The sequence below is a fragment of the Phytophthora infestans genome, genomic scaffold, assembly GCF_000142945.1.
Source record: "Phytophthora infestans T30-4 supercont1.45 genomic scaffold, whole genome shotgun sequence".
NCBI lineage: Eukaryota > Oomycota > Peronosporomycetes > Peronosporales > Peronosporaceae > Phytophthora > Phytophthora infestans.
The window spans coordinates 1,052,618-1,078,376 of record NW_003303714.1 but is presented as its reverse complement, the minus strand read 5'-3'; the positions used below and the strand labels follow the sequence as shown (position 1 = coordinate 1,078,376).

Genomic DNA, 25,759 nt, shown 5'->3' with positions numbered 1-25,759 from the left:
TTGACCGCAGCCTTGCCGTCCCGACCGAGACTTGGGTGCCTGCTCCGACGCCCTCGTCGACGACTGTGACTGGCCCTCGCTTCGAGGAGCTGGGTCAAGGGGGATCTGCGAGTCAGCAACCCCCTGCGGGTCAAAGTACCGCTTAAGACGTCCGACATAGAACGTCGGGTGCGTCGTCATTGACTTTGGAAGGTCGATGGTGTACGACGCACCATGTCTGGCCAGGACTGCAAAAGGTCCGATGAAGCGGTGCTTCAGTTTGTTGCTGCCGACAGAGCTAACAGTGTCTAGAGGTAGGTTCCTCGTGTCTAGCAACACTAAGTCACCAACCTAAAATATACTTAAGTTTCCTCTTCCTTGTTTGTCTGAGTACTCCTTTTGTTTATCGTGGGCCGCTGCCATGGCATCGTGAACCCTGCTGACAATGTTCAGCTTGGTATCCATAAAGGATTCCACCTGTTTCCGCAGCGAAACTGGCCTCACATCCGAGACCTAGGAGGAAAGGGCTTTCCGAGCCTCTCCCCCACTTAGAATAGAGGAGTCAGTGTCTCCTCGAAGAGTGAGAGGCACTCTGGGGTGGCGGAAGCCGTTCAAGTAGAACGGCGTGAACCCCGTGGACGCGTGCACCGCGTTGTTGAGCGCAAACTCAACAAGTGGAAGCTGCGACGACCACGTACGTGACGCTGCCGCGCACACACTGCGCAGAGTGTCCTCGAGCACTCGATTGACGCGCTCTGTTTGGACGTCTGTCTGCGGATGATCCGCAGTGGACATCTGCAGATGAGTTCCCAGTAAAGGGAACAGCGTTTTCCAAAACGCAGCAGTGAACCGCGGGTCTCGGTCAGAGACAAACGTCTCCGGGAGACCGTGATAGCGGAACACGCCATCGACGAACAACCTTGCGGTATGTTCGCCCGTTACAGTGACGTGAACTGGAGCAAGATGTACCAATATGCTCAGCCGACACACGAACACCAAAATTCCGGTGTTGCCGTGTCCGTCGGCGGGAAGCTCAAAGATGAAGTCAAGACTCATCGACTTCCAACAATCAGCCGGTACGGGCAGGCTCTGTAGTGGAGCCGAAGAGTGCCCTGCGGGTTTGACCCGCTGACATGTTTCACATGTCTTGACGTATCGGGCGACCCACTTGTACATGTGGGTCCACCAGAAGGACTGAGAGACCGACAGAAAGGTCTTCTCGCGGCCCAAGTGGCCGCTGGAGGGCGCGTCATGCGCCTCCGCGAGGATTTCGAACTTCAGCTCCTCGTCGTTGGGTACGACCACCCGTGGAGGATCAGTGGGCTCCACCCGATAATAGAGGAGGCCCTCCTTCAACTCATATCGGTGGAGCCGTGAGCGCTGTCGCGACGAGAGCCAGTCGGACTTCGCGCTCGTTCCGGCCTTAAGGAACTTGACGATAGGCGCGACAGCCTCATCGTCCCGATACGCCATGCGTATCCCATCATATAGATCCGTTGTCACCCGCGTGATGTGGGCCAACTCATAGTCGGGACGCCGAGAGAGGGCGTCCGCAAGCACGTTGAGCTTGCCCGGCTTGTATTCGACGCGGAAGTTGTATTCCGCGAAGAAGGACAGCCACCTCGCCATTCTTTGGGAGAGGTGAGGCGAGTTAGTCGCCGTCCTCAAGGACGGGTGGTCTGTGTAGATCACAAAGGGCCTAGAGCCCAGAAGGTGAACACGGAACTTCACAAGGGCATATTTCATTGCCAGGAGCTCCTTGTCATGGACAGGGTAGTTCCGCTCGGCGGCTTTGAGCTGCCGGGACTGGAACGAGATGACTCGTTCCTGTCCAGCCGTGTCGTCCTGCAGCAATGCACACCCGATGGCGTAATCGGAGGCATCGCAGACGACGCTAAACGGCTTCGTCTCGTCCGGCAGGGCCAGGACAGGGGCCTCTTGGAGACTGGCCTTGATGCTGTCAAAAGCATCCTGGTGCTCTTGCTCCCAGCGCCAGTCGACGTCCTTCTGAAGGAGGCCCGACAAGGGCTTAGCGAAGCCCGCGTTCCCTGCACTGTACTTGTGAAGGTAGTTGGCCAAGCCCAACCACTTTCGAAGATCCTTCTGGGATCGGGGCGTCGGCCATGCTGCTATGGCCATGACCTTGTCTGGGTCAGCCCGAACGTCCACGTTGCTTACGAAGCAACCGAGAACTTTAATCTCTGGTGACGCGAAAACGCACTTGTCGATGTTGGCGTAGAGCTTGTTCGCGCGCATCACGTCCAACACTCGACGGAGGTGTCCTAGATGCACCTCCATGGCCGTCTTGCCTCCCTCGGCACGGCTATGGACGAAAATGTCGTCAAAGTACGTCTGTACGAAGGTACGCAAAGGGCGGAACAATTGCGTCATCAGGCGATTGAACGTCGCCGAGGCGTTAGACAAGCCCTGCGGCATGACGAGCCACTCCCAAAGCATGCCGCTTGGAGTGCTTTCCGCGGTGAGCGGGATGTCACTCTCTCGCATCAGGATTTGGTAGTATCCGTCTACCAAATCCAGCGCACTGTACAGTACGCTCCCGGCCATGTTGTTCAACAACACATCCTTTCGTGGGATCGGTGTTTGGGCCGGCACCGTTGCGTTGTTCAGCTTGTTATAAGCGTGAACCAGACGCCACTTTCCGTTCGGCTTCCGAACGCAGAAAGTCGGCGTCGAGTGCGGGGATTTCGACTCCCGCACCATGCCTGCCTTCGCTTTCGCGGCGAAGAAGGCATCAATGACCTCGCACTGTTCGCGCGGGAGAGGCCATTGCCTCGTGACACAATACTTTGTGATCAATCGCATGCCGTACTCCTCGATCCGGTGGGAGCTGGGTCGGTGGGTGTTTGCTCACCACGTCCGCATACTCCGTAGCCAAAGGATACACCGGATCCTTGGGGTTCTTGAGAATCTCAGAACCCAAGCGCGCCTGACGCTGCTTGTTTAGGTCTTTAAGGACGTTCTCGTCCAAGACAGAGGACCTCCCGAGTGGTCGCAGGTCTCATGAGCACCATCTCAGCAATCTCTCCAGCTTTGAGGTTGGCCAGGAAAGACTCGACCGGCATTTCCTCGAGGTTCAGTATCTCCGCAACCTCTGGCAACGGTTCCAAGTGGACACCAGATGCCTTGACGGGTAAACCTGTCTCGCCATCGAAGATGTGATAACACTCTTCCACCGGCCTTGTCGGAGGAGCCCGGGCCCTGGACTCCGAGTCGCTTGAAGCGACGTCGATCGGAACGAAGTTCGGATCCGACTTGAGGCGGCGGCGGTGTCTTTGCCGACGGCATCTGTGACGGGGAGCTTTGCTGCCCACGTCTAGGGATGTCGTCGCTACGACATCCGAGGCACTCGTGGCCTCGTGTGATACTGTTGTACCCACACAGGAAGCGTGTTCAACGCCTTCCTCTTCAGTTAAGGTCTGGGCGACCGCGTGTGGCACTGTGTTACCCACACAGGAAGCGTGTTCAAAGCCTTCCTCTTCAGTTAAGGTCTGGGCGACCGCGTGTGGCACTGTGTTATCCACACAGGAAGCGTATCCGACGTCTTCCTCTTCAGTTAAGGTCTGGGCGACCGTGAGTGGAACTCTGTTACCCACTCTGAACACGCTGTTCTCAGTGTTCATGACAGCTGCAGCTGTCTGCGGAACTAAGTTACCCGCCTGTGGACCTAAGTTACCCACTTGGCCGACGCCTCTTCTGGGCGCGGCCACCATCAAAACATCCTTGGAGTCGTCATATACGTCGACGACTCCCAAGCATCTGCCGGATGCTTTGGTACCCTGGCAGCCCTCGCGGGTGCCCCGGGTCCTGACAGAGGTGGGAACATGACTCACCAATGCTCTGTCGGACTGCGCAGGGCGGCTGGCACCGATTGACTTACCTCGCCAGTCGATCCAGGGCTCGTGCTTCTCAAGCCAGATCATGCCCAGGATCATATCATATGGATCCGTATCAAGAACAGTGAACTGTTCGAGGCTGTCAAAGTCCTCAAACTTGACAGCCAGATCCACTTGGACGTTGGGGACAGTGACGACCTTCCCGTCGGCCAGTCGCACTGACACCGTTCCGTTGCCCTTGCTTTCTCTCAAAGCTTCGGACACCTTGTTGCTGTTACGAGCAACCGTCTGGCGGCGTGCGAAATTCTTCGACGCCCCAGAGTCAATCAAGATTCTAAAGGGATGATCGTATCCCCGTACACATCCGTGTACTACGAGCAACTCGCCGCTGCTCTTCGCCGATTCGAGAGTGCGAAGACTCTCAGGGGCTAAGTCCCCGTGGTACGCGCCACCCGCGCACCCATCACGAAGACTTAGCCCTTCCCCAGTAGGGCGCCCCGCCCCTACTGGTTCCCTGCGTTCCCCTGTCCCCGGGATCCTGGCTTCTGCCAGCGACCCTTGAGGACGGGCTTTGGGAAGGACCGTCTGCGGAGTCTTTCCGCGGGACAGTCGCGCTTGAAGTGGCCCATCTTCCCACAGCCGAAGCAGCGGATGTCACGCTGTTCGGCGGACCCGGGTTCCATGGGAACTGGTCCGTTGGGGCTTGTTCGACCGGGAGCCGACAAGGAGCTCCCAGGCCACGCTGAGGCCGGCGTACGCGCCTGGCGATGGCTGTACTCTTCTTGAAGAGTCGCTTGAATCGCCTCTTCAAGGGTACTTGCCTGCACCCGGAACAGCTGAGTGCGTGCGGGGCCCACTCGAAGGCCGTCCATGAACACAGTCATCTTGATGTGTTCATTGAGTGGGTTTCCCACTAGGGACTCCGTGAGCTCCCGTATCTCTTGCACATACTCGTGCAGTTCGCGCCTTCCTTGTTTACACGCGAGGAAGCGCGAACGCTGGCGGTACTCGTAGTTCGCCGGGAGGAACGCGGCTCGGAGCTGTTCGCACAGCTGAGCCCAGGATGTGAAACATCCAGGGGATGTTGCTTCCCGAGTGTACACCCAACTCTTAGCACGGCCGCTAAGGTTGGAGAGTGCAAAAGCAACACGCAATTGCTCGGTCGAGATCAGATCCGCGTCCATCGCGAGCTCTACTTCTCGGACCCAGAAGTGAAGGTTCTCGCCTTCCTTCCCTTCATACGGCTTTGCCTTCAGCCGTATTGGCTTCGGGTGAGGCGGATTTGCTTCTGCCGCCGGAGCCTGCAGATTCTCCCGCACATGCGCGATGAGGCCCTGCTCGTACGCGTCGAACGCATTGACGCGTTCGAGCTGCTCAGCCGGTGTTGACACCACCAGGCTCTGCAGGGCCTCCATCCCGAAGATGCCTGCCATCTTCCGAACCGACTCGAACTGAGAGTCGTTCAAATGGGAGAAGTCGTTCCTATCCATGGCAACGAACTTCGGAGGTTCAGGTAGTCTACCCGCGATGGCGTGGATTGACTACAAGTGCTACCAAGTGTGACGGGGTCACACAGCACCTTGCGCAAGAGGAAGTTATCTTCCGAGAGTATACAAACTCTCAGTGAACGGCAGTTCACAGGTCCCCTCTTTTGTTAAAGAGAGCGAAGTGACCCAAATAACGTAGATTGTAAACTGAGTATATTTATAGGTAGATTAAGTTTGGGTTTAATACAAACTGTTAGTTACCTATAGAAATGCAATGTCATTTAACCAATGGTTGGCTTTGAACGACCTTGGTTCCTTGTCCCAAATATCTCGGAGTATGACGTGTCATACTCCTGAAGTGTGAAGTGTCACACCTCATGTAACCAGGGTACACTTAGGGCTACGTACCCCGTTACATCTTACCATCGCAGGAGGAATATGGAGTACAACCGCGTACGCGACCGTGTGGCACTGCTCGCTGGCGGTCTGGCACTGGTACACTCTGGTACCTCACACCGGTACGTGCCGACAGCAGGGCTCAGTCCCCTACTGACGTGGATGCCGCTATGCTAGACACAAGCCATAAGTTGACAAGATATTTTTCGTTGCATAGGGTCAGCCACCTACAAGACCTTTCGTTAAGTGCGTGATTTGGAAATGTTAGAAATAATAATTTAGGCCAATCACCATTTGGAGTTTCTGTTGTGCTCAAATTCGCACAAAAGATGGCGGCAGTCGAGTACGTTGTTGTCTGCTTTGCGTGAGCATATCTACGCCTGTAGCCATCGGTTGTTGCTATCGTTGCGATGATCAAGATGCGATGTATCATGTGCTTTATATGCGACCTCGTTTTCTTCTATTCTTTGCGAATTGAGGTCGTAGGAGCATATTGTACAAGAACATTTCTGAACTGACTGACTTCGTGTTGTTTGACACCAGAGAATGCGTCGTCGTCATTGATGGGGCGAACGTAGCGTGTCAAAAAGATGGCAAGGTTCATATCCCCAAGCTAGCAGCCGCTATCAAGTACTTTCGCTCGTTGGAGCTCGCAGCAGGACGATATCCCGTCAACTGCGTGGCATTCGCGCCCAACTTCTGGCTCAACGTTAAGCCTTCACCTGGTAGTGCTGGTCCCAAAGAGAACGGGACAATGGAGACAGACGACTGGGCACTACTAAACCAGTTAGTGCACCAAGATCACGTGATCCTGACGCCGTCCCAGGCTCACGACGACTTCTACGTCATCGACTACGCCGTCAAGTACAATGGCTTCATCGTCACGAACGACATGTTCCGAGACCACGTATCGAACAAGGTGACAAGTTTTTTTATGTGAATGCTGTGTACTCACCACTTGTATACTGATATGTGAACATGATCGTTTTCAATTAAAGAGAATTTTTCACGGCAAGAGATTAACGAGCAATTGGGTGCGTTCGCACTGCATCGACTTCACGTTCGTAGGGACGGAATTTATGCCCAATCCCCGTACAATGGAGCGCGTAGTTCACTTCCAGCCTTCTGCAACGTCTGCTGTGACTACATCGAGTCTGCATGATAGCAATGACAATGATGTAGAGGCTGAGAGCGATGACGTCCAAGAGGACGGGATGGTAGTCGACCATAAAGGCACGAAGCGCAGCAAGACCATCGATCTCTCGGAAGTGACGTACTATAAAGTGCCACGTGAACTGCTGCCGATGCTGCACGGGGAAGGCGGCGAGACGATGGGCAAGTTTCAGGAGTACACAGGTACCTACATCGTCCTCCCGTCGCACGCGGCATCAGCAGCTCCCTCGACGTCGAATGTACTGACATTGTCTATCTATGGGTGAGTCCACTACGAGCATGTGAGAGATTATCCTACTAATTTTTTCTGGTTTTTGATAGACCGGAGCCAAGTAGACTGCAGGCTGTGGGCCACTTGGACGCTTTTCTTGTCCAGATGCAGCAACAATACGCTTACCAACACCAACAGCAGTACATGGCCAGCCAAGTTCATCAAGCAGGGATGTACCCACACCAGCACCAGCCAAGCACCGGTACCCAAGACGACCAAATGATGGAGATCGATCCCTACTAGACTGTGAGCCTCTAAATTATTTCCATCCGCGCTTGTAGCTGTCATTTTCAGCCTCTCCAAACTTTTTCTCGTCCTGTTTAAAACAAAAAAAAACATTAGAGCTGTTTTAAACATGTTTTAAAACTACTTCCGTCCCACGTACTCGTGTTTCTTCTTTCCAGCCTTGAGCGTCCATCTCCTTCCTCCGCTTGCCCCCTTTCTGGAACGACCGCCAGTTGCCCACACGAGACTCTCTGCGATCCGTTTCCGCCCACGAGCGTTCGCGTTTAAACATATTGGCAACTTTCGTGTGCTCTTTCTCCTCCTGCTCCGCCTCTCGCCGTCGCTGAGCTGCTTCGCGTTTCTCGATGTTTTGGCGACGGTTCTCGATCTCTGCGAACGCACGCATCACCGCCTTCTCCACGGCTTCTTTCAAGTCGCCAAGGTCGCTCTCTTTAGCGCCCTTTTTGAGCTTCTGACGACGCTCCTTCTCAACCTCCTGCGTGGCCTTCTCGATCGTGCGAATGAACATCTTGCGACGATCTTCTTGGGTGATGACATTGTACGCCTTTGTCACCTCTAAAAAAACAGCATTAAAACATGATTTAAACACCACTAAGAAACTACATACAACAACGCACCTTCGAAAGCCTCGCGAGCCTTGGGATTGCGACACTTATCCGGATGTACCATCGTGGATATCTACAGTCAATTGACAAGCGTTATACACCTGTATAACAGCGTCAATTTATGACCTCTTACCTTGCGGTAATGCTGCTTCATGTTCTCTTCTGTGGCGTCGGTATCGAGCATCAGAACTCGATATGGGTTCAAGTTGATCCACTTGAAATGAGGCTGCAATAGTCTCTCTATCTGCGCGTCAGATGAGCCAAAATCCACCGGCGGCTTCTCGTTCTCCTCCTTTTTGATGCAATTGGCGTTCTCCTCCAGCTCCTGCACCTCCGACATGAACTCAGCCAGCAACATCTCCTCGTCTTTCGGTTCGTTCTTCTTCTCTTGTTCTCGTCTTTCTCTCTCTTCCTTTATCACTCTTTCCTGCTCTTTCGCTTGTTCTTTCAGGCGCTTACTGTGCTCCTGTCCAGCAGCATAAGCCTCTTCTGAAGCCTGTAGCAGCGACGTATTGTCCGGCTCCAGCTTGAGTCCTGCATTATACGTAGCGCGGGCTGCGTCGAAGCGCAGGAGCGCATGCTCGGCTGCGCCCTTGCGGCTGTAGCCTTTCCACCAATCAGGCTTGAGTTCGATACACTTCTCCGCGTCCTTGAGTGCCTTGCCTCGGGCATCTCCCATGGCCAAATACGCGGCTGAACGGTTGCTATAGTACACGGCATTTTCCGGGTCCAGCTTGATCGCACGTGTGTACATCTCCACCGCATCGGAGAACTGCTTGTCAGCCAGGAGCTTGTTGCCCTCGCCCTTGAAGGCCTCAGCCTGCTCAGCCCACTCCTCAGTCATGTCGAATTGGAAGCTTGTGTACGAAGCTCACAATGCTAGAATTTTAGTCCTCGCATTTCTAAAATGTTGGTCTGTTTTTTTAATAATGACAGTTAGTAAAATACATGTAAATCTAGGTAAATTTACTCAAGTACTTTTTGTTGTATATAAAGTGATAGTTAGAAATTTTCACATAGTTTTTTTTACAATTTTCCTGCAACTCTGGATATTACGAAAGTAGGTTGAATTTGCAAGTTGCTTTATGGAAATACTGTGGTCGCATCATTCCCAGCCAAACGACTATGGAGCCTTGTGTAGTCAACGCTAAACTGCAACTCGTCCGTGTTTTCGGTGGCCTCGCTTACAGCTCCAGAAAAAACACCCAACGCATTTTTTCATCACTCCATGTATTTGTCCTCTGGCTGTCTCTTTCGTGGTCTTCGATGGCGTCGACACGTTTCGACAAAATGTTGAAGTGGAACACGTAAGCATGATGCAACATCGTCAACTCCCGTAAATCCTCGACCGAAACATCGTCCGAAATCACATTAGAGGCTGAAATGACGAAGTACACGACAACGTCATCAGGAATGTGCTGCAGTATATTCTCCACGGTGTCGCTCGAATGTATGAACTGGATCGATACATCAGGACATATGCGGATCTGGCCAGTGCTGTTCCGAATGAGCTTCCCAATATTCAGCGGCATGTCAAGCAGAAAGTCTGGCCATTCCATACCAACCTTGGCCAAATATGGGATGGTTACGTTCAGACATGGAATCTCAGCCCAGATGCTTGGATTGAGCAGAGTTATAACGCCGAGTTCAAACATCAAGCACGACAAGAACTTTTTAAACGCAATTTCAGCATACCCGTCTCTGTGACTCGCCAACACAATCGCCCCAACGACCAGATCCTCTAGGAGGAACCTATTCTTCATCGACAAATTAGAGCTAAAATCCTTGAACATCGGTGTTTCATCTTTCACAGCATTTAGAAGAGCCTCACGAAACGGCTCTGGTTCAAGCTCGTAGTTTTCGAACGGGTGGAAACGTTGACCACCCATGAGGCAAAGATACAACAGCAGATCCTTTTCCATCGGTGGGAACATCGATTCGCAATTCCATGTTTCAACGCTCTCTTTGAGTATCTCAAACCGTGATTTGGTACATACAGACACTTTTTTGTTGACTCGTTTGTTTCGTCTCGCTCTTTTCCTCCGTTTAAGTGGTTCAATTTGAGAGCGCGCATAGCTTAACTGGAACGGTTTTGCTTCCACCGTCCCCGCGAAATGTCCAAAAATGAGCCGAAACTTGCTATCGTTAATGTGTTCGCTCGGTAGAAAAAGGCAGACTTGACCAATACGAAACCACCAAGGATTTTTCAATCGAGCAAATTCACGTCCCAGCGTGTCGACCATTTCATTCATGCACTTGACCAGGTTTTCACTCCCGATCAAGCAGTTCTCTCTCACGTATTCAAACATCTTTGTCGCGAACAACGGTCTGCTGTGATTCGCGATCACTTTAAACTCGTCGCGCATCTCATGATTCAAAGGGGTCTAAAACGTATCCAGCAGCGGATACACAATACACCAGTATGAATCTTCGCAGTCGCGAGATATGACCTCGTTCGTTACGATGTTTCTCAAAACCCCAGTTACCGAACTCTGAATAACGACGAAGTTAAATGAGCGAAGGACGTTGCACATGAACACGACGTACGGCGTCAAGTCGCTAGTTACTGGATCCTCCACGAACGGCATTTCATCCAGAAAAAAAACTAGTATTTTGGTTTGGTTTTGGCGAGCTGCCAAGGCATCATAAACCTCCCGACGGGTTCGTGGGCCACGCATCGTTTTGCTCCCTGTCAAAACCGAATATAGGAACCCATACGAATGGAGAGACGACTTCATCGAAATGTCCGACATTCCAGCGCTGCGAACTAGCTTCAAATCTTTTTCCACACAAATGCCATACGTCGCGGAGCGAGCAATGAACGCACTATACACTAATTTTTAAATTCCATCGGACTGTCCTTCTCGTAAACGATGTAGACCACGTCCAAGTCATCGCGTGCCATCAAGTTAAACGCCATTTAAGTTTTTCCTGCTCCTCTGGACCCCAGCAACGAGATATACGGGGTACGGTATTGAGCAGCCTCGACTGATGAATCGTATAATAAGCTCGTTCACGCTATCAGAGTCTTTAACCTCTCTCGATACGAAGCAGCGTAACGTTGATACGACTCGCTATCAACGACGTTTAATTCCGGATCGGTGTATATCATTGGTGCAAAATCCAAGTTGATCAATTTCGGGGCCACTACAAGAAATGTGAACGTGATCAGGCTCAAACTCCCCAAGCACGTTTCCAACTAACTCCATGGGATTCAAATGGTTTCCAAAGGACCTTTTCAACATGTCCACGTTTGGAGCTGATTGAGCCAGCACCCTTACCTCAGGGTCCGGAATAGGCAGCCACTGCCCTCCTCTCTTGGAAATAAAAAGTCGTTGCATGTGAGCTTTCCCCCCCCCGATATCTGTGTACTGGTAAGCCATTGGTCGCCAATCGTGTTTTTCAGCTCCTGAACACGGTCCGTCGTCTTGATAATCACAGGAAAAGGATCTTCGCCCCCGCCCACGACTAAACACCATAGCTCTAGCTCCTGTTCTACGTTCGGAGGTAAACGTGGTCTTCGCGTCATCTTGGAGCTTGGCGTATCTGCAGTTATTGTTACTATCACATGAATGTATTTCTCGCCAACAAGAGATTTAGGCAGCTCTGTATCGTTGAACAAGTTCCACAGCGTTTGATTCGGATGGAGAGCAGTGAAAGGAGATAAATCCATTGAGTCGTCTTTCCCTTCCATTAAAAGCTCCACCACCGGCGATGAGAGCCACTCCAAGCTGTCGTTTAATGCGATATGAATTTGTGCCTCCGTGTTTGTGTCGATACCGCACACATTCTTAAATGCATTGATAAGGTCTCCGACGTCGCCGGTTTCATCCACAGTCACCTCCACAGGGTCCATTTGCGCCCCCGCGGTTAAACAAATAAGTCGTATCTCTCCCATCTCAAAATGTGAAGTGACTTTTTGGCCCAGTCGCGAAAGAATTGATTTGACGAATTTCCATAATACAGTACTATATTTATTGTTATAGCCCTGGATAAGCAATTACAGTACAGGAATTGCTAACCAGGGCTGTAAAAATAAGTTTAGTGCTGTATTATGGAAATTCCTTTAAAAAAATGGGCCGAGTCAAATCAATTCTTTCGCGACTGGGCCAAAAAGTCACTTCACATTTTGAGATGGGAGAGATACGACTTATTTGTTGGGTAAACAATTACAGCCAGGGCTGTAAAAATAAATATATATCAGTTTAAACTAAGCGCACTGCGAACTTAAGATTCGCTATCTACGGCTGAAGGCTGTAAATCCGCGCGCTCAGGAGTTTTCTGATGGTCCTCTTGTAGACTGATACAGCCAGACCAAGTCGACTGTCTCCTTCTCGAATTCCACCTTTAGCTTCCAGGCGAGGTGGGTATAACCTATTGGATAGGATAAAACTCAAAATCATTCACCCAGTGTTTTGCCTACACTTTATTGACGTCAAGCCATTGTTCTCATCGACCTCGTCTTGCTCGGTTGCTGGCAAATATACCACCGCGGCTGCCGATCGACGTTCTGGCTTCTTCGGTGCTTGGTGGGCGGCTCGTAATGTTGGGATCTTAAGTGAGCCGCTTGAAAGAGCAGTCGAGCCTGCGTTTAATTTTTCTGACATGTTTCTTCCTTTTATTAGCTGGTGGCATTGTGTAGCTAGACTGGGAATACTTCACCCTGATTAAATATGAGTGTGGATTAATATTTTTCTCAATTAGAAATCGCACATCCACCGACGGTTTAGCAATTTTTCAATTAGCGATGGCTCTGTAGAGATGGATCTCCTCCTTCAACTTTACGCTTTCACGTATGCAATTTCGGCTGCAGCTTGTCAGTGTATCGGTCACGAGAACTACTGGATTAAAACTTATTATTTCTTAACATGGACCTGCCAAAAAGGACAGAAACATTGTCCAATTTTCTGTTATAAAACGTAATTTAAAAAAGAAAATCGGATCATTTTTTATGAAAGTTATGCAAATTTCAGCAAAAATCAGGCTAGTTTCTTTCAGCTCCAACGTCAGAGCGTTTCGCGCTTGTGATACGTGCTCGTTCCACCTGAAGATGCGGGAAAAATAGTGCAGTGTCGGTTATTTGTGTCACGCTTGTAGGCCATCGTCTTAACGGAAAGGTGTACATGTCGCGATGGTGTCTGTGTAGCGTCGTACAGTGATTCAATACACTCTGTAGCAGCGCAAATTGCGTGGATTCAAGGATTTTCTTCATCCTGCCACCCGCCACAGGTACATTCCGAATCGGATAGGTTGACAAGGCGTCAGGTGTGACTGTCCGTGTCGAAGATGCTTAATCGATGGAAAAAATGAAATCAATAAAATACCTATAGTATTTTTGTACGAAATAACCTATTCTTCCTTTGAATACTTTATAAATATGTAATAAATTCTGCAATACTTAATGACACTAAAACAAATTGAAAAAATCAGATTGAAGTAAGAACAACTATTGCAATAATTGGTCAAAATATCATACAATTGGTTGACCCTGTATTGCAATGTATATTACTAAGCTTAAAACGAAAAAGTAAAAACACTTTTTTCAACCTCTGGACTGGTGTGGTAAAACATGAAAAAATTTCTTATCTGTTTGGCACACATTGGGATTAATTACCGGTATAATGATTGAAGTTAAATGACTTGAGTGTGCGTCGAGTTTCACTCTGCTAAACGATGAAGAAGAGGACGCTGTTCTACGCGATTATTGGCCAAAGGGGAGTGTTTTCGGTGGATATCGCTCTTAAGAAGACAGTGGGGCACTTGAAGATTGCGATCAAGCAGGTGGAGGTACATGAAAACATGTTGAAAAGTATCGACGCGAACAATCTAGAGCTCTTTCATGGCGGTATGTTGCTCGAATTTAGATCCGACCATGTGCAACAGCTGAGGGAGGGAGGGACGACGCATCTCATAGATTCCTTGACGCAGAAAAACAAGGAGCTACTAGAAACGAGCATTCTTGAAAATATGCTTGCGAATAAGTATACTACGGACCCTTTAGCGCCTGAACATATTCACGTTCTTGTGAAAATCCCGAAAGCCAAACGTAGCCGACAAAGAGAAGCAGATGATATTCGCTTGCTAAAGCAGTAAAAGCTCCTGAGGCCGGCTTTTTTAGAGACAAGCGACAGAAATGGTCCTTTACCCGCCAGTGGTGACTTTGTAAGAATGTTCGAGTGGGATGATGAAGATTGTGGAACTGTAAAAGACATTGGAGCGATAAAGCGCATTGCGAATTTTACCGGATCCCAGTTTTATGTGCGGAAAGAAATTCTGTGTGTCTTGGAGAACTTCAACGTGTATTTGCAAGACAAGCTCAACACGGACGCGTTGACTGCACTCGACAGGACAAAACTTGGGTATGGAGACCAGTTCATTATCACAGGAAGTCCAGGAACTGGCAAGAGCTGCATTGTGGCCTTGATTTGCTTTTACTTGGCAATCGTAAAGAAGGTGCCGGCTGTGTGGTACCGTCGTGATAATGGCGGAAACATAAAACCGGTCACACGTTTGTTTTACGAAGGTGTGTATTACGAATGGGACAGCTAAATGGGAGAATTAGGGAAGACATACGAAACATTACACAGGTCAGGTAACGGCTTTGACACGACGCGCTGTTGGTTCTGTCTTAACGGTTTAACCCAAGACGAAATCTACGAGAGTGGCTACCAGAACTATTACACATTGTTAGCAACGTCATTGCAGTTTACACCGAAAGGGGAAGGTGGCGACAAACAATTGTTGTGTTTGTTACCGTATTGGAAGCAGATTGACTTGGAAGATATGAGCCTAAAGATGAAATATCGGAACGAGAGCAGCTTCGCCAGGAGGTTTTTTGTGTCGGGTGGGAGTATCCGGCAGTTCCTGCTGCCAATAAATGTTGCTGAACGTTGCTTAAGCTGGTCTTTGCGTCGCGTAACAAGCGAGGATGCAAATTTATTGGTAGGTCGAGGTCAATGTACTGCAGATTACATCGACAACGTTCGGATGATGGGAGTGGTCAATTCTAGCGACGCCCAAGAGTATCTAAATTTACTATCATGGAGATCATGTGTTACGTCGATGATGGTGATGGAGCACCTAAAAGGTCAGATGCAACCAACATTGCAGATCGATTTTTTTGAAAAACTCTTGGTGACTGCAAAAGAACTGAGTGACCGTCGCCTCCAAGCTGTTGCCCTTGAGCAGTTCATTTCGCTCTCTAGTATGCTGGAACTAAGTGAACCGGTTGGTGGGAATGAAGTCGGACGTCCCCAGGTCGCAGATAATTAGTACAACACTCAAGTGCGCGAAGGTGAAGTGTTGGAGTGCTTTGAAGAGGTGCACCGCAAAATCAGGCGAAATGGATTACTGGGCCCCCATGTCGTAAGAGTTTGAAACGATTGATGCTGTAGCTGGATGGGAGTTTGTGAGCGATGCCGACTCCTGGTACAACCATAGTAATATCGAATTCAACAGGAATCATTTCTTAGCTTGAGTTGAATTCGTATCAATAATTTGGGTGTTGGGGGGGGGGGTCAACTGATCTTATGGGTCTTTAAAGAATCACATAAGCAAAAAGTAACGAGACAGCAAGTCGTAAAAAGTTATTTTCTTATATGTTCATTACGTGTAATTGCAGGAATTCTGGCTGGGCAGAAATGTTTTTCGAGTGCACTTTGATGGATCATCGAGTGCAGATACAAAATAGTCGACTCTCAGTAAGTGTTAAAGTCTAAAAATGAAGGTTTATCACTGTGATAACTTTGCACATAATATGTTATTAAAAACTACGTAAATGAACTCAACAATTAGATAATGTTCCCTTTGCAGGATAATAGAGAACTTTAATAACTCAGGCTTTGAAATAAAAATTTTCTTCGTCCAGAAATATATTCCAGTGGAATCGCGTTATTCCATTGGAATAAAGTATCGGGATATCGATCGCTAATCTATCCATCATTTACTCAGATTTCATCCAGATACTCGTTATTCCGAGCCTTGCATTATTCCAGAAACAGTTCTCTAATAGAAATGTTCGATTAGTACAAGGCAGCGAGAAGTGAATAATTAATTGAGAGTACAGCCCGTCGGCAAGATTCTGCCTGAGAGGCCTCTTTACATTCTGGCGTGTCCTCGTCATTGGGATCACCCACTTTCAGCAGGCCCGGAAAATATGTATAACACTGAACTGCTATTACAGGAAACAATACTGAAGTAATCCGTTGCATGTATTCCGTCTTAAAAAAAACAATAAGGAATATTAAATCTATTTGTTAATGATTGACGAAAAGATTTTATGTGATTTGCCACAGTTTATTACTGAAGTAGCAAATCGGATAAAAAAAGTCTTTTCGCAGCAGCTTATTGCGTCTACGAAGAGCACTTTTTTAAAAAAAAATTGTTGAAACTCCAGTATAATCATATCAGAACTGTTTCATATTTTACGGGAGGCCGATTGATATTAATGAGTACCAACGAGAAGTACGTGAGATTTGCGACCAACTGCCTGCGTCGATACACTTCAAACTCGCAATTTACCTGTTAATGGATGCTTTGTTGTATTTTAGATCAATTATATCGCTCTAGTGAATATTTTCAATAAATAGTTTCAATGGATCCAGCATTTTATTGTTGGAAACTTGATGGCTGTATACCATCTCGCTATTTGGATAAATGGAGCAAGCCAGCGAGACGAATATTTAGGAGCCGGCAGCTCACAGTCATGCCAGCGTCAAGGAAGCCCCCGCGTACACAATGGAGGCTCACGCAGAAGACCTCCGCCTGAATTTGCCCTTGCAGCACCACGGCATTTCAAAGATGTTTTACGTGCGTGAATGTTATTCAAATTACTATCAGCTGATTTTACGCGAGCTTTTCGCGCAGAACAAAAGTGTTGTTACTGTCACAGGGACGCCAGGTAAGTCCAATTTCCGCTGATTGCTTAGGGAGTAACAATGGTCATTTTAAGTGGTGTTCAAACTAATCCTTCGGAATTGCAGGGATTGGTATATCTATCTTCTATGGATACCTTTTCAATCACTTCAAACGTGACGAGCAGTACAATAATTTCACATTCGTAACAGCGTCTTCTCGAATGAATCCAAGCAGGAGCATGTCATAGCGTTCCAAGACGGAGAAACTATTGCGAACTCTAGGAACCTCCCTCCGTTCGAATAGTATCAGCAACAGCCGGAACTCGCTATACGATGGCGCTCCATTGGTGCCCCCACCATACCCTACGAAAATGGTGTGTTCCACTAGTATTAATGATGAATGGCTCCATACGCGCAAGAAAGATGAAATTCATAAGACGTTGTACATGCCGCTGTGGGACGCGAATGAATTGTTTGCCGACGATAGACATCGCGGGATAGACGTGATTACTCGAGCTGTGATTAAGGATCGTATTTACCTGTTTGGTAACGTGGCGCGAGAATGTATTTCAACGGACGAAGGTTTTGTGAGGAACCGCCTCGAAACACTTGAGCAGGTTGTTAGAAATGTGGATTCGTTGCGCGATTGGTGAAAGGGACACGTAAGCGTTTGTGCCATTACATCCCCGCTCCTGATGGGCCGTCGGGATGTCATGCTCCCGTTGCTTCATCTACTGTTATGCTAGAGGTGCAGAAGAAGATCAACGCCACCAACTTCGAAGTATGCAACAAATCTCTTCACGGTACTTCTGAAGCAGCGCACTTCTGTTAGGGGTTAACATGCACGAGCTTTTGAAGCAAGGCGGGTTTACTGCCGGTATAGTCTTGCATTCATCAACTGTAAACGACAGGAATAAAGGCAAAATAAAGACAAGAGCAACTCGTCCATATCACCGCATGATTTTACTTTGAAGTCGTGCAGGTAGTTCTGCGCTTTTCAAAAAAAAACGTACTTAGTATTTAGAAAATAAGACCTATCAAACTAAACGAAAGGCTTTCTGGAACGAAAAAATCACTTGTCGTAGAACCGGAGGAGCTGCAAACTCCAAAATCCTGCTCACATCAACTTGCTTAAAGCGGGCAATTTCTCACGGCTCTCTTCGTACCCACTTTGGCAGTTGCCCCGTTTGTAGAGTCTTCAATGTGCTGGCCCTGTTCATCAAACTGCCAACGAATCGGAGCACGACTGTTTAACGCTCCGTCTCTTTCATCAACCGAACCGCGAGGACTCCCGATAAGAAGTTCTTCTGGATGAGGGGACGATACGACAGCAGCAAAGTTGTCGATGACTTCGACACTCAAGTGCTCCGCAGAATCTAGAGCCAAGTGTTCTAGAATGGAGTGCCTGCGAGCATGTTTAGAGATCTCCACCAGTGTGTGCTTACTCGGTTGTTGTCTGGCTCGACAATTAGACCGACCGAAAAGTTCTTAGTCATGTGATTACAGCGAGGGCGGAACACATGGGCGAGCCAAGGGCAATGTACGGTCAGTCATAACATGTCAGCTGAACCCTTTTAAGCTGGAGAGGGTTCGAAACATCAGGCGGCAAATAGTACTTGCTGTTGTATGTCCCCAGACTTAGTCGGGACGTGTTGAAGATAGCAACCCGTAATCGGCCAAAATGTTTTTGAATGCCCCTTGTCTTGACATGTTAAAGTACACGTCCAGGGAAAGATTGGTGAGCAGCACATTGTTTTCAATCGCACGAATAATCGTGCCCACCAATGTCGAACTAGCCTTACCGTCGAATTCTGCCGACATAGGTTCAAGCACCAGCGTGCACTGTAGGGAGCCGGAACTCACGTCTTTTTGCTGGTTGCGTCTTTCGTAGGTTTGCCACTGCTCTCGAATCTGTTTTTCAGCTGCTACAATGTCCTTAAATTCGTCAGTTTTGTTTTCGTTGTCTAGCCCAGTGTAGAAATTCACCCGGGTAGGAACTTGGAGACCAACACCCGGCCCGTCTTGCTCCAAGTTGCTATCAAGAGACGCACCTTCTTGATTGCTGCTACATACTCTGTGCGTGGGTGTTTCCGCTGCCTTGTTCCACACAACTCCACCAGCTGAAACCCATCAAAGTCTCTAACAAGTAAGAAACTAATTGACAAAAAATGATTCACTCTTTCTCCGAAGACACCCGCCCCCAGTGGGGTCCCCACTTTGCATTTATTACCTAAGAGATATTTGGCTGTAGTGTGATCGACATGATCCACCGCTGCCAATAAGGTAAACCCCTCCCGAATGAGTTCCAAACTCTCGAGCTCGTTGTTTTCTAATTTGAGAACGATTTTGTGTTTTTGACGCGTGTCGAAGGAAGCCATCCAGTATGATAGCCGATAAGCGTCTTAAACGATCTTTGGTGGCGAGCGCGCCATATTCTCTGAATTGAGCGAGCTCATCTGAGAGAGAGAAAATCATTTGCACCTTAGTATAATGGTGCTTTATGAATTAAATAATGCTGAAAACATTTTGACAATAAAATAGGTCTGAGCAATTTATTTCTCAGAAATTACAATCGAGTCATTTTAAATCCATTTGAAGATGTCTCGAACGAAGGTGTGCGTGCTCGTGCCGGTCGGTGGCTGATGCAGCTTGGGTCTGACACGCTGTATTGCTGCTATACAGGAAGCTGTCCTTGTGCTACTGGACGTGGGCGCCTCCATGCGTGCGCCACTACGCGAGCGCGTCTCTGTTAGTGACAAGAACCGACAAGATACAGACAACGACCTGCAGCACACGCGCTTTGCGGCAGCCTTGGCAGCCGTAGAGAACGTTGTCCAACAAAAGGTTCTTCGCTGTGGTAGTAAACTCTAAATGTTTATTATTCTAATGCACTATCATGTGTTATTACAGCTTTTCTTCAAGCCCAAGGACGAAGTGGGCATCGTCGCCTACGGATCGGAAGGTATGGGTACAAATTCTACCGTCGTGAAGCCTAACAAGCGGTATACTGATTTAATGTTACAGATACCGATAATCAACTGAATGAGGAGCAGGGACAAGGCGAGTATCGGAACGTGCAGGTGGTGAACTCGATCGACTCGCCAACTCTGCACATGATCAAGAGACTGCGGGAGCTCAAGCCATCCAAAAGCGAAGAAACGAAGGTTTTGCACTGATTCTTGAAGACTGGAGATAGACCATCAGCTTTAATTTGCTGTGGCTTGGTAGGTGGATATTCTGGACGGGATAATTGTGGCCTTGGACTTGTTGTTCCGTCGGACGGACGGCAAGAAATACGACAAACGCCTGCTGATCATCACCGACGCAGCTGCGAAGATTGCGGACGCAGGAGATCTCGAGTCAGTCGTGACGATGATGCAGAACATGGAAGTGCAGCTCCAAGTCATGTGAGTACAGCACGTAATATCCACCAATGGAGCGGATTCTGACGTAGTATATTGGGTCATTTCCAGCGGTCTGGACTTCCAGCACACTACGACAGCCAAGAAAGCGGACGAGATGGCTGAGACTTCTGTTAAAGACGAGCCGATGGAGCTAGCTACCAGTGGACCAGACAGAGTCAAGGTAGGCTGTGTAAATTATTTCAAGTACTGTAGTCTTTTACTTTTTTAATTGTTAACTTCGTTTTATGACAGGCTGAAAATGAGAAAATGCTAGTTTCTATTGCGAACGAAGTAGGCGGCGAAGTGAGTTCTGTGTCCAAGCGCATGCAGCTACTGGCTCAGGGCATGAAGAAGACTGTGGCTTTGACGACCAAGTTCCGAGGTCCTTTGGAGTTCGGAGACACGTTGGCAATCCCTCTGTACTGCTACTTGAAGACCAAGACAGCCACGTTACCGACGCTGTCGAAGGAGTCTCAGAACTCTTACGAAAAGGAGACAGCCGGGAAAGTAAAGCTCGATCGACGCTATACGTCGCCTCAGAACGTCGACCAAGAAGTTCCTCCGGATGAACAAGTGAAGGCGTATCGCTACGGCTCGGAGAAAGTCCCGTTCGCTTCTGCAGATATCGAGTTCTTCAAGTTCCAGACGGAGAAATCCTTGAAAGCTTTGGGGTTTCTAGACCGGTCTCAGCTCAACCACTCGAAGTTTATAGCTGGCACGGATGTCTTCATTGCCGAGCCGGGCAAACCTCATGCAGCCACGTGCTTTGCAGCGTTAATCGACGCGATGGTGGAGCTGGATCAAGTGATTATTGCTCGCTTCGTCCCTCGGAAGAATGCTGCTCCTAAGATTGTGGCCTTGATCCCCCACGCACCGTCGTCTGGTGAGAATTTCTACGCGATGTGGGCTCAGCAATTGCCATACGAAGAAGACGTACGCAACTACGAGTTCGCTCCATTGAAGACACGCAAGTATACTCCTTCGAGTGAACAACAGGCGCTGGCAGATAAACTGGTGGATAGTCTGAGTATCCGAGACGACAAGGCCGACGAAGTGGGTGCGTGTTTCAACCCCGTGATCCGACGTTTCTTCCATGCTGTGTCCATGCGAGCGTTGGACGAATCGGCTGGAGTTCCGGCCTTACCGTCGTATCTGGAGTCGAGTTTGAAGATGGACAGTGGGCGACAAGAGAAGATCTCGAGTCTTATTGAGAGTTTCGGAGACGCGTTCCAGTTGAAGGAAGCAGTCAAGAAAGCCAAAGACCGGAAGAAGAAATCGTTCTGGAGTGACGTCCCCACTGCGTCGATTAAAGAAGAAGATCTTAAAGAAGAGAACGAGGAGGCGACAGGAGATGCCGGTTCCGACTTGGAATTGGATTTGGACGATCTTTTGGACAGCGGGGATGTGACCAGTGTGGGGTCTATGAACCCTATTGCTGATTTTGAGGCGTTAATTGAGTCTTCGCAGTCAAAATTGAGTCGTAGACAGCAACTCACGACTGCGGTTACTGGCATGGAGACGCAAATCGAGAAGTTGTTGAGTCAAAGTGGCTCGGAATTCTTTCCCAAAGCAATGCAGTGTTTGAGTCACTTTCGGAAACGCAGTCCGGAAATTCAATATTCGACTCAATTTAATGAGTTTTTGACAAAATTGAAGACGGTTTTGTCGGAAGATTCCGAAGCGTGGAAGACTGTCAAGGATGCGGACATCGGGTTGATCAGCTCGACGGAAGACCCGAGTGTCGACGTCTCGCCTGCTGAGGCGCGTGCCTTTCTACACGGAGAGGAAGAAGTGGACGTCAACTTGGCTGCAGCCTCGTTGTCGTCACAGGTGGAGGCGATGGAGGAGGAAGACGACATGTTTGCGGATTTTGAGTAAAACACGAAAAATGGCAACAGAGAATGAATGTTTGAAGTTGCAACAGAGAATGAAGGTCGTTGCATGCAAAAAACAAATTTTGATTTTTATGGCACAAGTTCAAGTTTTTATGACGCTCCGGGGAACTCAGCTGCTGGGTCGTAGAACTTGGTGGGCGCCTTTCGCCGTCCAGAGCGGCGAACTGTAGTGAAGCCATCGTCGTCGACTTCAGGCTCGCCCGGTTCCTCGTTGATAGCTCCAAGCGGCTGTGCGCTGCTCTCGGCTACGCCAACGCCGTCGTCCTGCGTCTTGATCTTGGCAGCCTTGAGGTCGATGGGGATGAGCGACTGCACCTGGTCGTGCATGGCCTTCACGCGATCGTACTTTGCATTTTTGCACTCGTCCGCCAGCACCGTTAGAAACTCGGCGATCTCTTCGACGCTGCCATCCTCGCAGATGAGCCCGAATTCCGTCTCCACGTAGCCGCCGATGTTATCAGCCATAGCGTCAGCGTATACTGCCTTGTTATACTTATAGACGTTGAGAATTTCCTCAAGCAGGATCTCGTACTTGCGGCGAGTGTCACCTCCACCCCATTCACCTTCGACGGCCATACGCAGCGCCGTCCAGCGAGCTAGCGCCAACTTGACACTGTACTCGAAATAGTCCCATGGCGACTTGATCGTACCCTCCGCAAACTGTTTCGAGTGCTCGTGCGCCACCGCCAGTAAGATGCTCTCCGTGCCGCTCATTGTTACAAGTTCGTAACTAACTGTTCAATAATGGACGGATGGACGCCATTCCACTCTTTTCATCCAATTAAAGACGTGAAAAGAGAAACATGTATGCAGTTCCTTTTCTATCGCTTCTACAGTACTGTATATTTGGCCAATTGACGATTTCTAATTTCAATTACGTGAGCAATCGAACATTGTAAATGTGCGTCTTTTAGTTTGTGTACTGTCAGGCGAATTTAGACCAAAAATATTGTGTGTGTGGAGGAGAAGGAGGAGACTGATTCGCGTGCTCGGTAAATTCACTTGATTTCTTTATGGACCAATATACTTCCCACTACAGCTACTAAGTCTGGTGCCGAAGACACTTGCTGCTGATGACGACCACATCCAACACGCCCACAGCGCCCGCAAACCACTTCTCCTTTGGTGGTACGCGTGTCAGGCCTTAATCAAATGCGAAGAGGTCCGAGCGGTGCGCCATCCACGTTCCCGTTCTGAGTTGGAACGCCAGAACTTGGAGCATTCGTGGGTGCCACAGCGCCAATGTGCCCTTGTGACGTGCCAGGATCCTGCTGCTGTTTCAGCATCAACTGGTTCATTTGTTGAAGCTGCTGGAGCATCTGCGACTGTGCGGACGTCACCGCGCTCACGTTATTCAGCGTCGCTCCACTATTCGCAAACTCGTCCTCTTCTCCCACAGGGAGGTGCCGATTCTTGTACAGCAGTAGAGCGCACGCTTCCTGAATCGACGCAGTCAAGTTCGCATTCAAAACGACCCGCATCTGCTTGTTCCTTAGCCCATCGAGGAAGGACTCGTATTGCATACGTGGTTCGTGAAAGTTCAGGTACTCGCACATCGTGATGATCCTGTCTCCCCACTCTAAGCCGATTCGCCATAGTTCCTCTTTGCGGCCTTAAGTCTGTTTCACAACTGAGCCTGCATATGAAAGATGAAGCGGTTAAAGAATCTCATTCGCAGAGTTTCGAAGTCGTTAATCCTCGCATTGTACCACCATTCTTGAGCCAACTTTCCCTTAATGCACTGTATAAAGGCTGTCAACCGCATTTGGTCGTCCATACCGAGCATACGCTTCTCGAAGGAACGCCAGAACGCGGCCGCCCTTTCGTACGTGGCCGTCTCAGAGTAGAACGGAAAGCTGACCTTCACAGCGTTCCGCAATTCCGTCGGGATACCAACAATCGGAACGTACCTCTCTCAGACCCGTACGAGCCATTGCGGACACTTTGGTCGTAGTACGGACTCGTCACTTGCCCTTGCGAAAGTACCGCGTTAGCAGCGTTCCTTCCTCCTGGAGCACTGAAGTTCCCTTCTTTTCCTAGAGACCGTGCTTGTCCCTGGAACGTCGTACCATTTATTGGTGATGTTATCTGGAACGGCAAACCGTGCGTACCGCTTCTGGAGCTGTCAGGTGTCTGTTGCGCAGAAGTAGCGAACCACGCGGGTATTGTTCCAGCAGCAGCCCATCCAGACGTCGACGTCATCGGCGGTTGTAAGAGAGAGAGTAGAACGCACTCCTTTGAGGCGTTCCACTACCTCGACCGCTCTACGTGGAACCAGGCACTTGAATTGACACGCCTCCATACGAGGCAATGGCAGCCATCGGCATTCGGGTAGGTGTCGAAACCAGCGTTTGCGTCTTCATTCTTGGGGTCATAGGCCCTTGGTACTTAATCGTTTGAGACGTCAGTGGTCTGGTCGGCGTCGACGCGGTACGTGTCACATGTCCCGTAGCTTGAGGGTCTTGGTGACGGCACCGGCGTTTCGTTCGTCATCGAAGCCCTCTGTAGCATTTGGGCGATACTGTCCATAATGAGAGCATGTAAGGCTAAGTCCGTCGTCGGTGTTCCACTTCCTCTCGTGGACGTTCTCATTGATTGAACAGGCGTCGTTCCTCGACTCCCACTAGGTACGCCAGCCTTTGTCTGGTGCCCCAGCAGCATCTGGTGCAGTCCCTAGGGCTCGTCGGCTTCCTTGTTGGCTCGGTACGCTGTCACTGGGTCGGCCGTACGCTGACGTGACCGTTCGCACGTCTCCTCCAGCGTTGTCCATCGGTTGTAACGAGGTTCGAGTCCGATCTAAGGCGAACCCCACCTCGCGACGACCTCCCGAGAAGCTTCCAAGGGCGTACCCGTCGTCATCCTTGCAGGTGTTGCTCCTTCGCTGGGCGCCGGTTGGCGAGACCACTGCTCAAGAACCGTGTTGGACATCTGTCCACCAAGAGGCGTCCCAGGCACAGACTCGACCGTGTTCCTTGTTCTCGGAGACGGAGTCGCACTTCCAAACAAGCCTCGCCTTCCACGAGGACCGTTCGTGCCTCGTACTCTCCCGTCTCGGGATCAGCTTGTTGCGGCGTGCCACGTTCCTCGCCATCTCCCTGGCGCTCCCTTTCTGAGGCTGTGGCGGGTCGTCGCCAGCAGCTCTATCAGCGCGCATTTCTCTCCCTCATCGAGGATATCCACGGACTCCGTTTCCAACGGAGGGCCCCATCTCCCTAACCTTTCACTGGCTTCAAGTTCTTCGCCGGACCATCCATGAGCGCTTATTCTCTTCTCACTCCTTTCTCCTTCTCCCTTGGCGCTCCGCTGCCAAGACATCTTCTCGCGCTTGTACTTCTACGATATTCGGCTCGAAGATACTCTGCTTCTCCATTAAATTGTCGCGGTCTTCCTCTAATTGGGGTCGTGTATCTGGGGCCGACGTTGGAGGTGGTAGTAATAGCGACACTACTAATATAGTAATGTAAAAGTTGATTTATTCTTCTGTTCTTTGCTAGAAGGAAAAATCACGACTGAACTTCTCACTCCACCTCGCTAAGATTTTTAAAAACTCCTTACCTTTCAGCAGCTCCCTCGTGTGTGGTGGTCCAGCTCCAG

The 25,759-nt window shown here is 49.5% G+C and overlaps 3 protein-coding genes and 2 pseudogenes across 3 annotated transcripts; 3 read left to right on the top strand and 2 right to left on the bottom strand.

Moving 5' to 3' along the window:
* Positions 1-6,026: 6,026 nt before the first annotated feature.
* PITG_16378 (uncharacterized protein) lies at positions 6,027-7,403 on the top strand (the record flags this gene model as incomplete). Its single annotated transcript, XM_002897386.1, has 4 exons — positions 6,027-6,635; positions 6,715-6,822; positions 6,901-7,151; positions 7,211-7,403. The coding sequence occupies 4 exons, from the start codon at positions 6,471-6,473 to the stop codon at positions 7,401-7,403; spliced, it is 717 nt and encodes a 238-aa protein (XP_002897432.1).
* Positions 7,404-9,513: 2,110 nt separating this feature from the next.
* Positions 9,514-10,671, bottom strand: PITG_16377 (annotated as a pseudogene; the record flags this gene model as incomplete).
* A 3,682-nt stretch (positions 10,672-14,353) lies between these two features.
* Positions 14,354-15,205, top strand: PITG_23279 (annotated as a pseudogene; the record flags this gene model as incomplete).
* A 4,259-nt stretch (positions 15,206-19,464) lies between these two features.
* PITG_16376 (uncharacterized protein) lies at positions 19,465-22,148 on the top strand (the record flags this gene model as incomplete). The annotated part of the gene is made up of 7 exons (XM_002897385.1): positions 19,465-19,497; positions 19,549-19,710; positions 19,777-19,828; positions 19,891-20,030; positions 20,095-20,273; positions 20,340-20,451; positions 20,523-22,148. The coding sequence occupies 7 exons, from the start codon at positions 19,465-19,467 to the stop codon at positions 22,146-22,148; spliced, it is 2,304 nt and encodes a 767-aa protein (XP_002897431.1).
* A 107-nt stretch (positions 22,149-22,255) lies between these two features.
* PITG_16375 (uncharacterized protein) lies at positions 22,256-22,879 on the bottom strand (the record flags this gene model as incomplete). Its single annotated transcript, XM_002897384.1, has 2 exons — positions 22,256-22,372; positions 22,421-22,879. The coding sequence occupies 2 exons, from the start codon at positions 22,877-22,879 to the stop codon at positions 22,256-22,258; spliced, it is 576 nt and encodes a 191-aa protein (XP_002897430.1).
* Positions 22,880-25,759: the final 2,880 nt, after the last annotated feature.